Here is an 18237-nt window from a genome sequence, read left to right as displayed (position 1 = left end):
CCCTTCACCTGGGATCCCATACCACATCCTTATTTTTAACACCCCAGTCCCAAAAGAATTGAGAATAGTTTATTAAAGCTAATAATAGCCTTTTTTAAAATATCAGGGGAAAATAAATGAGTAATTTGGGATAGGAAATTTAGGTAAGATCAAGATAAGATCCTACAGAATAGCTAAGAGTGGGCAGCAGATGTGGTGCTGAGCTGCTCAGTAGCCAAGGCAAAGAAAGAAATGCAAGCATTAGATTATTTCCAGCATCTGTAAGAATAAACATATATTTTCTTAGAAAAAGCAAAGCCCTAACTCTGGGAAATGAACTAGGGGTGGTGGAAGGGGAGGAGGGCGGGGGGTGGGGGTGAATGGGTGACGGGCACTGAGGGGGGCACTTGACGGGATGAGCACTGGGTGTTATTCTGTATGTTGGTAAATTGAACACCAATAAAAAATAAATTTATTTAAAAAAAAAAGAAAACCAAAGGAAAATTTTAAAACCTTAAAAAAAAAAAAAAAAAGAAAAAGAAAAGCCTTTTCTAGGGCTGAGAGCTAAGGAAAATTTCTTCTGTTGGTACCTCATAATGGGCACAATGTGTATGCACATTGTGAATATAAACAAAATTCTTAAGGTCTTTTGACCATATAGTCAGGCCATTAAAATGTCTCTGGATGCAGGCTAATGGCAAATCCCTAAAGTATAGACTGAGGGCAGGGCAGGACAAGGCATCATGGATGAGTGAGTAATTCTGATGTTTAATTTGATTTAAGAATAAAATAAAATATTTGATTTAAAAATAAAATAAGAAATTCAGCAATGGTTGGCAAATGTTTTCTATAAAGAGCCAGGTAGTAAATGTTGGGGGTGTTATGGCAACATATGGTCTCTGCTGCCAGTACTCAACTCTGCCCTTGTGGAGTGAAAGCAGCACAGACAATGCACAAACAAATGAATGTGGCTGTGTTCCAATAAAACTTGATTTACAAAAGCTGGCTGTGGGCTGGATTTGGCATGTGGGCCATTGGTTGCTGACCCTGGCTCTAGAGGAAATAGACTGTGCAGCCTGGAGACAGCCAACTGTGAGGAATGTGTGTCCTACCTTAGCTTGTAATAAGAGTCAAACAAGAGTTTGACTTGGTGTCTGGGGCAAGAATGCAGAGTTCAGATATTCCACACTCCTGTCTATGGACAAATCTCTATACTTTGAAAATCGCCAAGAGGGTAGGAGCTGAGATCCTGAAATAAGAAACAAGACATCCTGCTAGGACTAGTGCTTGAGATGGCCCCTGGCACACAGCAGCAGTGTGGTGTGAGATGCCTATGGCAGGCAGGGATCCGAGAGCTGGGGACAGGCACACTTTAAGGGATGGGCTGAAGGACCCAGCCAGGACAGTGTCAATATATATAGCCCAAGGGTTCTCAAAGTGTGATCCCCTACAAGCTAGGAGATTTTAGAAATGCAAATTTTCAAGTCCCACCCCAGGCCTACTGATGAAAAGCTCTGGGAATAGGGTCCCACAATCTGCATCTAACTAGGCCCTCCAGATGCTTCTGCAGCAAGCTCAATTTTGAGAACCACTGAGGCCCCCAGTCATAACCTCTGTGTTCCTCCTTTTGAGCAGGGAAAGATCCAGCGGATTCTCCGAAGCCTACACCCAAGTCCTCTCTGACCGCCAATCTCATTCAGAAAGCCAAGCGCCAGAACAACACCTTTCCGTTCTTTGCCGATGGCCTCACACGGTCCCGAACTGCCCAGGAAAAGGTGCTGGCCTTGGAGCAGCAGGTTTTGATGCTCACCAAGGAGCTAAAGTCTCAGAAGGTGAGGTCTGGCCCCAGAGACCCTGGGCTCCAGTGCACCCGTCTGAGCCTGGAGCCCTTGAACAAACCAGATATGCAACGTTAGCCTGGCTGGGCAGATGTAAAATCTCGGTCTTTATTAGCCAAACTACTGGTGGTGGGAAATGCTGTGCTATTGGTGACTGAAGGACATGTGGACACTCAGCCTAGGTGATGGACCCTCAGCCTAGGTGCCCTTCAAGGGCAGGGTCTCTGGGACCTACTTTGTGATTGCTCTTGGACTCCTCCTGGAGGACTATGCCCGGCCTGACCCCACCCTGAACATTTAGAGAAGGGGGCTCTAGATGCAGAGTCCTGGGAAGGGCCCCTGAAGGTACTGGCAGCTGGTAACAGTACAGATCACTGAAGGATTCATGGGACAGAGAAAGCAGGCAGGTCTGTGTAGCTCTGGGGCCCAGCCAGGCCCAACAAGGGACAATGATGAGGAAAATTTAGGCTCAATAGAGAAGCTAATTATAGCAGTTCAAAAAGGAGTTACATGGTCGTTATAGGACACAGATCACACACAAACACAGACATTACAATCATCCAAATACCATACAACCCAGAGAATAAATCATGTTCCTGTTCTGGGGTAACTGTGAAGTAGTGAGAATCACATGGCAGGGAGGTGATGGGGACTGCAGCCCGGGGGCACAGTAAAAGTGGTTAAGTTAGCACAGTTGTTACTGAAAATCCCAACAGTGGTGCCCCATCATGCCCCCAAGGGTGGGCCCCACTGAGAAGACAGGCTTCTTTTCCTCTGAGGGGAAGGCCCACGTCTTCATGTTTGAGCTTTGGCTGCCCTCAGTCTTTTTCTGTTCTATCTCCCGCTCTCGCTCCTGGGGTGGTGGGGGCTAAGCTGTGTGTACTTCTGAATAGCCTCCCCCTTGTACATTTCTTCGCCTTTCTGCTGCTCTGTTTTTGAAGAAGATAGTCCAGAAAAGTGCTCTCCCTACCTGGTTTTGCCCCTTCCCTGTCTTTCTTGCCCATAAACAGACATTAGGGGAAGCAGCAGAGGCTTCCCTCCTAGTAGGTCAGGGGATACATTTAGTGAAGCAGCCTGTGATTGGAGTTCTCCAAGGAGGAGGCTCATTCGTTCATATGTTCTCACTTCAGTCATTTATTCACTGAGTCTTTATCGAGGGCCTATGGTGTGCATGCAGTATTCTAGGCGCTGGGAACAGTGGGAAGAGACATGGGTCCTGTCCCTGCATGGCTTACATTTCATAGCAGAGACCAGCAGTGAACACACCAACGCCCACATACAGTGTTACAGCGTGTGAAGCCCCCTCTGATGCCACTTAGCAGCCCAGATGTTTTTTCTCCCATCACCCCATTCCTGTGGTGGGGCTGCTGGTGCTCCTGAGAGGGCATTCAGCTGAGCTGGAGCAGCTGCTCCATCCCCGGACCAGTACAGTGTAAGTCCCACACCAAACCTGGCCTGGGAAAGAAACCCGCCTCTCCTCTCACTATAGCTTCCCCTTCTTTCTAGGAAATCTGGGTGGCCTCCCCTGGCTTGGTTTTTGCTTCCAAAGTATCAGGAATTGTCAGATGAAAGAGAGGTCTGGGAGCCCTAGATTTCATTGAGGTTTGTCCCCAATGGCTGTGCTGCCCTGGAGGATGTGGCATTTTTTTTTTTTTTAAGATTTATTTATTTATTTATTCATGAGAGACAGAGAGAGAGAAGCAGAGACATAGAGGGAGAAGCCGGCTCCATGCAGGGAGCCTGATGCGGGACTTGATCCCCAGACCTGGGATCATGCCCTGAGCCAAAGGCAGATGCTCAACCTCTGAGCCACCCAGGGGTCCCCAGGATGTGGCATTCTTAATAAATAAAGACAAGCTCTTAGAGATGAGCAAGGTCTCCCCCGGCTGCTGAGAGCTCCCTGGCAAGTGGAGTGAAAACAAGTTACAGCTTATAGGACAGGCCTGCGTGTAGATTCATAAAACCCAGTGCCTGGCACCCAGCAGCCACCCACTGTGTAGGCTTTGATTGGTTTGGCTGTTACTGTGGCATTCCCTGCCCTCCTTGTTGATTCCTTCCAGCCTTATGATGCATGCCACACTCCTCTGAGGGACTCAGAAATATGGATGTGTGTGCTTAAGCATCCCCAAGAAGTGTGAAGCCTAGCAGTGATTGGCAGAGGTCACGTCTTTGTCCTGTATTAGGCGGGGGAAGCCACAGCCCTACTGACTCTGGCATTTTACCTCCAGCCTAGATACTAAAACCAAAGAGGGAAAGGAGAAAAGATGGACTCTTGGCCCAGAGGTAGGACAGAGGAGGCCTGCAAAACCTTGGGGTGCCCAGTGGTGCCCTAGATGTGTGGAAATGCTGATTGGAGGGCACCTGTCCCATCTGAGACCCTATGAATCCAGTTCCTCAGCTGGGCAAACAGTCCCCTGGACTTCCCTGCACCCACATCTATAAGATGCCTTCCTACATCTCTTTGGTGGGAGGTACTCTCTGCCTGAGGCTACAGGAGGACATGGGAGGTCTTGCCCTGGCTCAGCCACCCAAATGGTCATTGCTAATAGTCCTTTAAGAATTTGTATCTCAAACTCTGTTGGATGCTGTAGAGGGCACAGATGTACCTTGGGTCCCCGCCCTCAGGTAAGAGCAGATAAGAGCATATATAACCAATGTGAAGTGTGGCCGTAGCTCTGTGCTCAGGCTTTCCATGCATTATCTCTAATCCTCACAACAGTTACCAGCCCCCTTTTCCTGAGGAGCAAACTGAGGCTCTGAGAGATTCTGCATGCCCAGGCTCTCCCAGGAGCCAAGACTGGTTTCAGACTCTGGTCTGTCTGCTTCTCAAGTTTCTGCCCTTTTCACTGTGCCATGCTCAAGGAGCTCAGAGAAGGTGGCTGACTGGCTTGAGGTCACACAGCTGGAAGAGTCAGGACTGAGGCCCTGGCCTCTTTCCCCAGGTACAAGACTCATCCCAGCCCTACCGCCTCCTCTGTGGTCTCCATGTACAGCTCAGCATCAGACATTAGCATCGCAACTGCTCTTCAGAAAATACGAATACACTTGTGTCTGGTGTCATATTAAAACATAGGACCACTCCAGTACCCCCTAGGCCATTATATGTCCCAGGCCCTTGCAATGCTGGTCCCCAAGAGATTTAGGCTCCTGGAATAGCACCAGATGGCTGCTTGGCCTGGTGACTCAGGCTCTCCAATTGACAAAATTGCACCCAGCCTGAAGGTTGTCTGCTCCAGCAGATGGAAGCCCATTGTTTGTAGTGATGTTGGCCATCTGTTGACTGATGGGAATGATGAACTCCTCCAGGTCCTATCTGGGGCCCACTTAGCTCACTCAGGGTAATTCGTTTAGGAAACTCATTGGGAGCAAGGTGCAGCCTCTTATTTCCCTAGAACCCCAGCCAGAGACCTCAATGTACACTCCCCTTTTCCAGAGTCCAGAGTACAAGGACTTCAGAGTGCAGGGAGGGAGGATCGAGAGGGGCCCTGGCTGCTTTCGCTTGGGGAGGGGCACTTGCCATACTTTCTCTCTTATCCTTGAAGTGGCTCTCCCAGGAGTAGAGCATGATCTCCAGTGTATATATGACAAAGCCAAAGTTCACTTTCCTGAAACACCCTCCTTAAATACCCCCTCTCGGACCTGGAATGGCAACCAAGGCCCCAGGGACTCTAGAGCTGGTGCTCCTTCACCTGCACCCTGTTGGTACCCAGCCTCACAGGGGTCAGTGGCCAATGTGCTGGACTCTCAGTCCAGTGCTCTTTTCCCAGCAATGTTGGGCCCATCCACCTTGATTTTAGTGAGTGAATAAAGTATCAGCTCTTTAATAAGATAAAGCATTAATTTTTAAAGGATGATTTGTTGGCTTTTAAAATTTTATCAACTATACTTCAATAGAAAAAAAATATTTTTTTAATAAAATGACAACTTGTGGCCTGTTACCAAAATCTGAAATGGGCCAAACAATAACTTGATTAAGAAATATTAAAAAGACCACTGTTCAGCTCTCCTGTTTTCTAAGAATGGGTCCCAAAGCATTGCTTATAGTTGTAGGAATTAGAAACAAGCTGGATGTTCCTCCTTGAGGGTGGGACAAGGGAACTGTGGCACATCCAGAAAAGGAATACCCCCTGCACTGTTGCCAGTGATGGTGCTGCTTGGGGAGGTGCCATAGCATATCATAAGGCCCGAACAGCTTCAAAACAGCATGAAGCTTCCCTCTTCATTAAATTTAAAAAAATATTTCTATATGCTGTGTAGGTACATTTTTGTGACTAATGTCCTCAGGTTCATCCATGTTGTAGCCTGTAACAGGATTTCCTTCCTTTTCCAGGCTGAATAATACTCCACTGTGTGTAGATGCCACGTTTTGTTCATCCATTCACCATCAGGGGACGGACATGTGGGTTGTTCCCATCTCTTGGGTGTTGTGAATAATGCTGCTATGAACGTGGGTTATTTCTATTTTTAAAGAAATTGAAAGAAGTGTTTCCATGCAAAATCTGTTAACCACACATCCCAGAGAAGTGGAAGACCCTCGATTAGGAGTTGGGGTCCTCTGTTATGGTGTGGGGATTCACCAGCTCCTTTTAGTCTTGTCTTCTTCCTTCTTTCTTGGGCTTTAGTGTCCTGCTGTGACAGCAAAGAGACCTGCCTGGGCAGGTGGTCTCCCCGGGCCTGCCAGCCGCCAGGTTTTCTGAATCTGACGTCCACTCGCACTTCTCATCTTGTGCTTCCTGCCCTGATTCTGTCCCTTCCCTGGTTCCTTTCTCCCTGTCTCCTTCTGCAGCAGGGGCCCTGGGCTGGGAGGAGAGTAGGAAGGGGGAGGCAACTGGAAGTAATGAAATGGGCTTCAGATCTGACTCTCCCAAAGCTGGAGGAAAGATATCTGCCTGATGCTGAGCCTCAGACGAGTCTGCACAATAGTGTCTGCTGGTTATTTCACCTGGGCAGTTTCCAAGGTCATCTCCGAAGCCCAGCTGAACCAGAAAATGGCCTCAGCTTCTCAGTTATCCTGGAGCCACAGGAATGGTGATCTCTCTCAGCAGAGCTTGAGAAGCTAGTTCATTCCAAACATTCCGGTTTACTTTGCAACAGCTCCCCACCCCACCTTCCGGCTGCACCCAAGAATGCCCACAGCCCCACACAGGCTCTTTCATTCCTTGAGGCCTTGCTGGAGCTGTTGACTCAGCACGAGGAAAGCCCTTCCAGCCCTTAACTCCTTCCTGCTACTTGACTGTCTCTGGCCCTTCTCATTCTTCATGGATCAGCTTCAATTGTTCTGCCCTTCTGTAGAATATACTGGTCTTCCCCCCACCTCCATCCCGGGTGGAAGTCATTGCTCTCTGCTCTGTATCCCCATCTACATACACCCTTGCTTCCCTCTTGCAGTAAATTACTCCATTACGGTAGTTCACTTTTGCTCCCACCAGCCTTGGTGGTTTTTGAAGATGAGAACTCTAAGTAATTCCCTCCTGGGCCCCCGCACCCAGCCTAGAGCCTGGCAGCAAGTGGAGCGTAAAGTTTGGATGGCCAGAGGGAAAGGAGAAAACTAGAAGAGGGACAGTCCGTGGTCCCCAGGTTTCAGAAGATGCATGCTAATTCAACCTTGCCATTCATTTCTCAAAGTCATGATTTAGAGCAGTTCTCTTCTAAAATGGAATCATTCTTGGGGCATCTGGGTGGTTCGTCAGTTAAGCATCTCCCTTTGGCTTGGATCATGATCTCAGGGTCCTGGGATCAAACCCCACTTTCGGCTCCCTGCTGAGCAGGGAGCTTGCTTCTCCCTCTCCTTCTGTGTATGCGCACTCTCTCTGTGTCTCAAATAAATAAATAAAACATGTAAAACTGGGATCCTTGGGTGGCGCAGCGGTTTAGCACCTGCCTTTGGCCCAGGGCGCGATCCTGGAAACCCGGGATCGAATCCTACGTCGGGCTCCCGGTGCATGGAGCCTGCTTCTCCCTCTGCCTGTGTTTCTGCCTCTCTCTCTCTCTCTCTCTCTCTCTCTCTCTTTCTGACTATCATAAATAAATAAAAATTAAAAAAAAACATTTAAAACAAAACAACAAAATGGAATCATTCTTAGCAATAACCCTATCCAGCTGATTCATTTAGTTGAATACTTTGGTGTGAATACAGGTAACATGTCTCTGGGAAACCATGTTCTCAGTCATGGAGCATAGCAATGACCCAGAAAAGGAATATTGAGATTAATGAGTAAGGTCCGCCACAGGAGCCTGGAAGAAGAGCCACAGCAGTGTGCCATCTGCTGCCTTCATTACTGACCGAGCACAGGCTGGGGATGATCTGGGATTGAAGGCCACTCTGTTCAGCGGGGATTCAGTTTTCCCATCTCTGAAAGGGACATGTAGGGTATAGGCTCAGCTGCTGTAACAAACAAGCCTCTGAGTACTCTGGCCTAAAACACTCTGGAACTTTCTTTCTCTCCTACCTTCTCATGGAAGAATCCAGAGGTAAGTGAGCAGTTCTGAGCCAGTAGCGCCATTGCTGTCCTCAGCATACACCCTCTGCTTAGGAGCCCAAAGTGGCTGCTCCAGGTCTTGCCATTTCCCAGCCAGGAGGAAGGGCACCCCGCACTAGAGGAGCATGTGGGTGGTGGTGGCTTTAAAGATAGGACCCAGAAGCTACCCACATAATTTCTCCTATCCCACTTAGGCAGAATATTGTCATTAGGCTACACCCCACTGGAAGCCTGGTTGGGAGATGTGGCCTTCAGCTGGGGAACCATGTGTCCAGGTAAAACTTGGTTGAACAGAAAAAGAGAAACTCAGATGGCCCAGAGGCTGATGCTAGCCACTCCTCAGGGCTGTTAGGAGAGTGGGTGATAGCAGATGCCCAGGCTCCTGCCCCGCCCAGGCCTTCCCCGAGTTCATGGAGTTCACAAGATGCTTCTTTCCCCCTTCTCCCCCAGGAGCTGGTCAGGATCCTACACAAGGCGCTAGAAGCCGCCCAGCAGGAGAAGAGGGCGACCAGCGCGTACCTGGCCTCGGCAGGAGAAAAGGACCGGCTGGAGCTGGTGCGGCACAAGGTGCGACAGATCGCAGAGCTGGGCCGGCAGCTAGAGGCCCTGGAGCAGGAGCGGGACAGCCTGGTGCAGACAGCCAGCCTGCGGGAGCAGCAGGTGCAGGAGCTGCAGCAGCACGTGCAGCTGCTCATGGACAAGAACCAGGCCAAGCAGCAGGTCATCTGTAAGCTCTCCGAGAAGGTCACCCAGGACTTCACGCACCCCCCTACCCAGCCGCCCGTGCCCCCGGGGGCTGCCGACAGGGACCTCCTGAGCCAGCAGGAGAAGATGGAGCAGCTGAAGGTAGGGGCCCCGCCCTCCAGGCCCCCGGCCCTTGGAGAGGGCACTGCTCTTGGCCCTGGGGGTTTCCTAGGTGAAGCAGGGAGAACCCTTAAGACCGGAATATTCCTGCTGGAAGTATTGCTACACACGTCTCACTGTCTTAACCAGAAGGTCCAGTGCAATTTGTCTTTTCCTGATATCAGTGGCTGGAGAGGGAAGGTGTGTCTACAGTATGATTAGAGGTGGAAGAGCACAAGATGAGGTCAGGACTCCCAAGTACCAGACCAGCTCGGTGCCACACTGATGCCCCTGAGAGTCCCCGAGGTGCCCGGCGGCCTCCCCCAGCACACAGTCCAGGGAATGCGTGGCTGGCTGTGACTTGCTCGTAACCATGGCAGTCTCCTCTGTGACACTGTCTGCGGTGTGGCGGCCACCGCCCTACATGCCCTGTTCCCATCATCTCATCTGATGCTCCACCAGCCCTGTGAGGCTGTCACTTGTGCGTTCCCCACTGTGTGCAGGAAGGCCGAGGCCGAGAAAGGGGTGTGGGTGGAGCAGCCCAGGGAACTCGAACTCTCTGACCCGTGTCTGCTCCGCTGCCTTCCAGTTTCTTTGGGCCTTCCCACTACTGCCACCATCCCTGCCTCCCCCGTGCCCAGTCTCGTGGCTCTCACCTGGGGAGGCTGTGCCCTCCCACAGAGACCAATTACAGCTTGGGGAACAGGAATGTAATTTTAAGTGTGATGCCTGCCGTGGATGGCAGTGTCCTCTCTAAGACGTGGGGACAGGAGCCGCCAAACCACCTGGAGGCCTGAGGCTGGGGATCAGGGCTCATAACCCCCACAGTCCTTAAAGGCAGCTGTATAACCAGGGCCAGTCCTGCCCCAAACCCCGTCACGCGCAGCTGTACTTGTAGATATACGTACGTGGCACAGGGAGCTCCTGTGCTGGAAGAGGGGAAGCAGAAGCAAAAAAGAGAACTCCAAAAGCTTTTGAGAGCCCAGTGGGCAGTTGTGGTACAGTGACCCCTGCCCCAGCTGTGAAGTCGAGGAGACCTGTGTTTGGATCCAGGCTCTGCCTCTTACTAGCTGGGTGACCTCCAGCAAGGTCCCTCACCTCTCTATAAAAACAGCCTCACTGTTGCTACTCACAGGGTTGATAGGGGGGTAAAGGAAGATGACATCAAACCCAGGTTCTGTTCCCTTTCCTTCAATATGAAAAACCACATACCCAGTCTTTGAATCTTTTCCCTTTAAAATCAGATTCTTTTGAGTTCAAAATGAAAAACTAAATCCTTTCAAATGCAGATGGAGCTAGCTTTAGAAAGCTCTCTGGGGCTGGAAAATTGCTTTCATCAGATTGCTTCCCTACCCTCCTCTGCCCTGCCCAAAGTCTTCTCTCTGTGCCCATCCTGCTGGAATCCATAATTGAAGACCCCATAGAGCAGCTGGGGGCCGGGGCAGGGGGGAGGGCGGGTTGGGAGTGTGGAGGCAGGGGGTGGTGTAGAGAAATAGATCTTTTGGGTGCCTCTAGACTGCCCCCAAGAGCTGACTGGAAGCATGGACTCACCGTAGGAGACCAAGTGTGCCTCTGGATTTGCATGTTCAGGAATTTATCAGTAAGCCCAGATAGGAGGGGGCTCCCATCAACCTAACATACCGTGACAGCTGATCCTCAGAGGCCCAGTGTTGGTGCCAAAGAGAATTACATGTGCTAGAGTTCCTCATTTATTAGCCTTTAGGTGTCTGCTCTAGAAAAATAGAAGACTCAACAAAAATCCATTGTCTTTGAGTTTGGGGACAGAGCATGTTCACATCTCCCACTTGCCCTGGGATGGAGGGCATGCAACTTTAAGTAAATGCCCCTTTGTTGAAGCTGCCATTTTGAGAACAGAATCATTGACCTCTTGAATATTGGATCTGGGCAGAGTTGGTGATAGCATTTCTGACATTTTTCTGGCAGGGACAGCTGACCCCGGAACAGGGGAAAGGACTGGTCCAGGGTCCCACAGCACAAGCAGCAGGGTTGAAGCTAGACCACGGGTCTCACCACAGCCCTTCCACTGCCTTCCCCACTAGCACCATGGCTGGTCCACGTGGCGTTTCCCCAAGAGAATTCCCAGGCTCCTGACCCCCATGAAGGCAGGCAGGCAGACTCTCTTCTTCCTATCTCTTTCTCCAGTTGTGTTTTCCTCCTTTGCTTACTGGTCACTGTCTGGTGGGTTTCTTGTCTCTGAGCTCTCTCTTTTTCCTCCCTACAGTTCTGAGCTGCGGAGAACACTCAAGGTAGGGCGATGAGCTGAATGGGGGGTGCTGCCCAGACGCCACCCCCTCCCGCCCCCATGGCTGCCCCAAAGGGGTGCTCACACCCACCCTCGCCATCTGGGCTGGAGGCAGGGTGGCCCAGGCAACATGTCCAAAGCCTGGGAACTGCCAGGGAGTGTCTTTGGGGCCTGGGATGAGGACAAAGGGATGGTAACAGAGGCTGAACTGAGTGGCGGTGTAGAGGTGATATAGAGCAGTGGACTCCACTGATGTGCTTTCACCCAGCGATAGTTTTTGATTCCTGCTGTGGACTGAACACACCTGGGTTTGGATCCAGCCTCTTGTGTTCTAGGCACGTGACTGAGGAGTTTCCTCATCTGTAAAATGGGATTGATGGTACTTTAATACATAGCCCACAACATTAGGAAGATAAATTCCACATAATTGTGTGAGGGAGACGGGTCTGGCACATAGTAGGAACTCAGGCAACTGGTAACTCTCTTCCTCCCTTGCCTGGAAGTTTTTATATTTTCCCAGGTATTTGGGAAGAACACACACAGCAGCCATGGGAAATTTCCCTGTTTCATACAGCTGTGTGACCTCAGACAACATACTTGTCCTTTCAGAGCCTCTGAGATCCCACCTGAGTTACTTTCCAAGCTGCTAGGGAGATTGAATGGAGTGACATGCTCAGCACGGGTTGGGGGCACAGGGTAATGGTGTATGGAGCCCACTCAGCTTTTGTGTTCATGAATCTGTGAATGTCCAGACACCAAAACAGATGACTGTCACAGAAAGGGGGAGTGGTCCTGGAAAATCCTGATATTCACAGGAGGTTGGTCCTCGTACTGCAAACATGAGGATTTGCACCAAGCTCACCACGCTTCCATATGAGGATAAGAAAGTGGGGGTTGTGGAGAGGAAGTGGGCAGACACTTGTGCAGAGGAGCAGCTGGCACCCCCTGGCAGCATTTCTGAGAAAAAGGAGCCGAGTTTGATCTAGGGTAGACATGTGGGAGAGTAGAAGGAAGTCTGCACTGAGGAGTTGGAACTACCTGTGTTCAGGCCAGACGGAGAGCAGAGAGCAAACTCAGCCTGAGTGCACAAAAGCCTTGCAGCCCGGGCACTGTGAGGGATACAAAAGCAGGGATGGCCAGGACAGGAGACACCACAGAGAGAGTGGAGAGTGGAGTGGTGAGAGGCCATGTGATGAAGTCAGCCTGGGGCTTTTATTTTTAGCTAAGGAGCCATAGGAGCATGTGGCCCTCCCACTGGGTCAACCATCTAGGCAGAAGGCAGCAGACCCTGCGTATGAATTGGAGCTTCTGGGCTGGGAAGGATCTTGGCCAAAATGCAGCCCCCCACCCCCACCCCAGGGAGGATGTGAGCTGTACATACGTACGTGACCCATCCCTGATAATGAGGTGCCACAGGCATCTCTGGTGTGGTGCTCTTAGTTTCCAAATAAATCAGGCCCTAGCCAAGGTCATGCCTGCAATAGTGTCTCTCACATGCACTTACAGCCCAGTACATTTCTTGAGTAGTGGGAGCAAAAGGGCTTGAGTTTTGGCTAGTGAATGTCCTAGAATTGCTAGGTATAGTTGTGAGCATGCATTGTCCATTACTTCTGTAACATCCATCCCAGTAAAATGAAGGTTCAGAGCCAGTGCTGTGGCTGCTCCTTTCTGAGGCTCAGGCCCCTGTTTGAGCCTCCTCAGTGCTTGGCCAGCTTCTCCTCAAATGCCCCAGCAGCAGGATCTCACTCTGTCTACTGAACAGCATGCAAAAAGAAAACTCTAGGTGCACAGATGCATATCACAGCATTATTCATAACCAAAACCAACTGAAAATACTCAGGGCCCAAGTAAAAAATAACAGGAGAATGATTATAATTAAGGTACAGTAAATTCACCCAACAGAATAGTCATCAGACGTTAAAAATGATCATTGGAAAGCTTATGTAACATAGAGAAGTGTGGTTGACCCTTGAACAACACGGGTGTGAACTGCACGGGTCTGCTTATAGGTAGATTTTTTTCTGATAAACACAATATAGTAATGTCAGTGTATTTTTTCTTCTTAATGATTTTCTTAGTATTTTCTTTTCTCTAGCTTACTTTAATGTAAGAATACAATATTTACTACGCATATCTCATGAAATGTGTGCTCATTGGCTCTTTGTGGTCTCAGTAAGGCTTCAGTCAATGGTAGGTGATCAGCAGTTAAATTTTGGAGGCGAGATCCCTGGGTGGCACAGCGGTTTGGCGCCTGCCTTTGGCCCAGGGCGTGATCCTGGAGACCTGGGATCAAATCCCACATCGGGCTGCCGGTGCATGGAGCCTGCTTCTCCCTCTGCCTGTGTCTCTGCCTCTCTCTCTCTGTGTGTGTGTGACTATCATAAATAAATAAAAATTAAAAAAAATAAATTTTGGAGGCAGGGAGTCAAAAGTTACACACAGATTTTTACTATTCAGGAGTGGGTTGTGAGGTGGGATCAACTCCCCTAACCCCAGAGTTGTTGAAGGGTCAAATGTATTTACAAGGAGACATTAAGTAAATAAGACAATAAGTAAAAAAAAAAATTCCATCCAAAATTGTTTAGTATGATTGCAAATATATGACTACGTATGTTTATTTTTTAAACAAGCACTATTTGGATGTTTGTTTTGGTCTCTATACTTAGTGTTATGACACGTTACCTCATGTTGTCTCCCAGCTGCCCAGTGGAATAGTATTTGCCCCTTTTACAGGTGAAAAAACAGAGGGTCAGGTTTGTTCAGTGAAGCCTCCCAGCCAGGAAGTCAGAACCAGGACTCAAACTCCAGGCCTGATGCCCTCTCTACTGTATCATGCTGGGATCAAGATTAGTGATGGGGGCTGTCTACAATACTACTTCTTTTAGACTTTCTCTTCTGTTGTCATTATTAGAAATTTCTAAAGGAAGGAAGTGTTGGCAGTTGAGGGTGAGAACCAGGGAGATATTTATGGTACATCACATCAAATGCTTTGTTTTCTTCTCCAGGATGACATGGAAGCATATCGGACCCAGAATCGCTTCCTCAACTCCGAGATCCATCAGGTCACAAAGATCTGGAGAAGGGTGGCTGAAAAGGAGAGGGCCCTCCTGATGAAGGTAAGAGGCAGAGTCCATCTCCATGCCCAGCCACTCTTTGGTCCGTCACCTTCTCGCCCCCATATCATTCTGTCCTTATCACCTGCCTACCCTACCTCTGGACTGTGCCCTTTCTTTATGAGCTGCCTTTCCAGCCCCAGGCATCTGTGCTCTGATTGCTGCTTCTGATCACCAAAGTACAGAGGAAGAGACAGACAGCCATTAATGCACCTTCCATCCCATCTAGAGTAACTTCCAGAGGATTTAGAGGGCAGCCATTCCTCCCCTCGCCCCTTCATTTTTCTCTTTTTCCCCTTTTTTTCCAAAAAAAATTGCATATACAGGGAAATTAGAAAGTGGCCATGCATATCCAGGGAAAGGCTCAGGAAAGACTTGAGAGCTTAAGTTTACACTTTAGGCTACCATTGGCACAGAGACAGCCTATAACAATCAAAAAACAAAATCAGTTTTTTCTCAAATTGGGAGAATCTGATTTCTAGTGTTCAGATATCCAGTTTTCAACAACAAAATCTCAAGGCATACAAAGATACAGAAAAGTGTGGCCCATTTGGAGGAAATACATAAGTCAAGAAAAACTGCCCCTGAAAAAGACCTCGTGCTAGATAATACTAGACAAAGCCTTTAAAACAGTTGTCTTAAAAATGCTCAAAGAACAAAAGGAAGATGTGGAGAGTCAAGAAAGCAATGTATGAACAAAACAGAAATTTCAATAAAGATTTAGAAAACCTACAAAGGAACAAACAAACAAAAAATTCCAGAGCTGAAAAGTACAATAACTGAAATGAACAATTCACTGGAGGGATTCAAAGGCAGATTCAAGCAGGCAGGAGGAAATCAGTGGACTTGAAGATAAGAGTGGAAATTATTTTGTCTGAGAAACAGAAAGAAAAAAGTTTGAAGAAAAGTGAACAGAGTCTCAGTGATCTGTGAGACACCATTAAGCAGACCAACGTACCCATTATAGTATGGGAGTCCCAGAAGGAGACGGAGGAGGGGGACAGAAAGAATATGAAAAGAAATAAAGGCTGAAAACTTCCCAAATTTGATGAAGACACAAATAAAAACAACCAAGAAGCTCAACAATTTTCAAGTAAGTATAAACTCACAGAAACCCATACTGAGACACATTATAATCAATCCTTTGAATGCCAAATATAAAGAGATTGCTTGAAAACAGAAAGAGAAGCAACCCCTCACATACAGGGAATCTTCAAGAAGATTATGAGCAGATTTCTCATCAGAAACTTTGGAGGCCAGAAGGCGTGGGCCAATATATTCAAAGTGCTGAAAACAAAAACAGCTATGAACCAAGAGTTCATATTTGGCAAAACTTTCTTCCAAAATGAGGGAGAAATTAAGACATTTTCAGAGAAACAGAAGTTGAGAAATTTTGTTCCCACTAGATCTGCCCCACAAGTAATGCTTGGACAGTCCTAGAGGGTGTGATGGAAAGACACTAGACAGTAACTCAGGGGTGTATGAAGAAACAAAAATCTCAGTAGAGGTAAATACATGGGCAGCTGTAAGACATAGTATTACGGTAAAAAGGGTTTGTAATTCCACCTTTGTTTTCTACATCATTTAAGAGAATACTTTTTTAATGCTTAATCTAAAAGTTAGTATTACTACAACTTTGGTTTGTAACTCCACCTTTTGCTTTCTACCTAATTTCAGAAACCAATGCATTTAAAATAATTATTATGTTTTGGTGCTCACAATGTATAAAGCTGTAATTTTGTGACAACAACCAAAAAGGTAGGGATGGCACTATAGAGGAACAGAGTTTCTGCGTGTTATTGAAGTTAAGCTGGTATAAATTCAATTTAGAATGTTAGAGCTTTAGGGACACCTGGGTGGCTCAGTGGTTGAGCATCTACCTTTAGCTCAGAGGCTGTGATCCCAAGGTCCTGGGATCAAGTCCCACGTCGGGCTCCCCTCGGGAAGCGTACTTCTCCCTATGCCTATGTCTCTGCCTTTTTCTGTGTGTCTCTCATGCACAAATAAATAAAATCTTTTTAAAATAAAAATAAATAAATAAATTTAAATGGATTAAACTCTCCAATTAAAAGGCAGAGTTTGGCAGAATGGATAAAAACACATGATCCAACTATATGTTGTGTACAGGAGACTCACTTTAGATCCAAAGACACAAATGGATTAAAAGTGAAAGGATAGAAAAAGATATTCTATGCCATAGTAACCAGAAGAGAGCAAGGTGGCTATGTCAGACAAAAGAGACTTTAATTTTTTTTAGAGTTACGAAAAAGACATATGTTAATAAAAGGTTCAATACAGTGAGAAGATACAACAGTTATAAACATTTACATACCTGGTAAGAGACCAGCAAAATATATGAAGCAAAAACGGACAGAACTAAAGGGAGAAATAGGTAATTCTGTGATAATAGTAGAGACTTTAATACCTTCACTCTCAATAAGAGAAGATAAGTAAGGAACTAAAGGCCTTGAACAACACAGTAAACCAACTGGATCCAAGAGGCACAGCACAGAACATCTACCCAACAACAGCACACGTATTCCTCTCACGTGTATATGGGACATTTTCCAGGACGAGGTATTTGTAGGCCACACATTCTGTCTCAGTCAATTTAAAAAGACAGATACCATGCTAAGTATCTTCTCCAGCTGCAACAGGATGAAGTTAGAAATCAGTAACAAGCAGAAAGGTAAAATTCACTAACTTGTGGAAATTGAACAACATACTTTTCAACAATGAATCAAAGAAGAAATGGCAAGAGAAATTAGAAAATACTTAAAGGCAAAGGAGAAAGGAAACATAACATACTAGAACTTAAGGGACACAGCAAAAGCAGTGCTGAGGAGGACATTTATAGCTATAAACACTTACTTTAAAAAAAGCAAGAAAAGGATCCCTGGGTGGCTCAGTGGTTTAGCACCTGCCTTCATGCCCAGGGTGTGATCCTGGAGTCCTAGGATCGAGTCCCACATCAGGCTCCCTGCATGAAGCCTGCTTCTCCCTCTGCCTCTGTCTCTCATAAATAAATAAAATCTTAAAAAAGAAAAAAAAAAAAAAAAGAAAGATCTCCAATATAAAACCTAACTTCACAACTTGAGGAACTAGAAAAAGAACTAACCCAAAGCTAGCTGATGGCAGGAACCAATAAAGATTAGAGCAGAAATCAATTAATTGGATAACAAAAAAGTAATAGAACATCAATGAAACCAAAAATTGATTTTTTGAAAAGATGATCAAAACTGACAAACCCTGAGCTAGGTGGACTAAGGAAAAAAAAACAGAGAGGACTCAAAGTCAGAAATGGAAGTGGGGACATTACTACTGATTCTGCAGAAGTAAAAAGGATTATAAGAGTACTATGAATAATTGTATACCAACAAATTGGATCGCCAGATGAAATGGACACATCCCTAGACACACGAAGCCTTCAAGACTAAATCATGAAGAAATGAAAATCTGAATATGCCTGTAACTAGTAAGGAGGTTGAATTAGTAATCAAAAATCTCTCAACAAAGAAAAGCCCTGGACCTTATGGCTTTCCTGATGAATTCAACTGAACATTTAAAGAGGAACTAACAAGAGGCCTTCTCAGACTTTTCAGGGAGGTTGCGTGCAGACTAGCAAGGGAGTCAAACACAATCAAGATGCATTTGAGCACACAAGATTCTTTGGGCCCAAAGGGAGGGAGGAAGTCAGGGAGGACTTCCTGGTGGGAGTACCT

At 47.3% G+C, this 18237-nt stretch overlaps 1 protein-coding gene across 2 annotated transcripts in view; it reads left to right on the top strand.

The window, feature by feature from the left end:
* TBC1D2 (TBC1 domain family member 2) overlaps positions 1-18237 on the top strand; it is a 50773-nt gene that overhangs the window by 21424 nt on the left and 11112 nt on the right. For both annotated transcript variants that reach the window (XM_077912659.1, XM_077912660.1), the window contains exons 5-7: positions 1615-1811; positions 8747-9142; positions 14408-14518. In XM_077912659.1, coding sequence (XP_077768785.1) covers positions 1615-1811; positions 8747-9142; positions 14408-14518 — 704 coding nt within the window. The remainder of the gene's footprint in view (positions 1-1614; positions 1812-8746; positions 9143-14407; positions 14519-18237) is intronic.

Source organism: Canis aureus, chromosome 10 (genome assembly GCF_053574225.1).
Source record: "Canis aureus isolate CA01 chromosome 10, VMU_Caureus_v.1.0, whole genome shotgun sequence".
Classification (NCBI taxonomy): domain Eukaryota; kingdom Metazoa; phylum Chordata; class Mammalia; order Carnivora; family Canidae; genus Canis; species Canis aureus.
The sequence above is the reverse complement of the archived record's forward strand: the minus strand, read 5'-3'. Positions and strand labels throughout refer to the sequence as shown.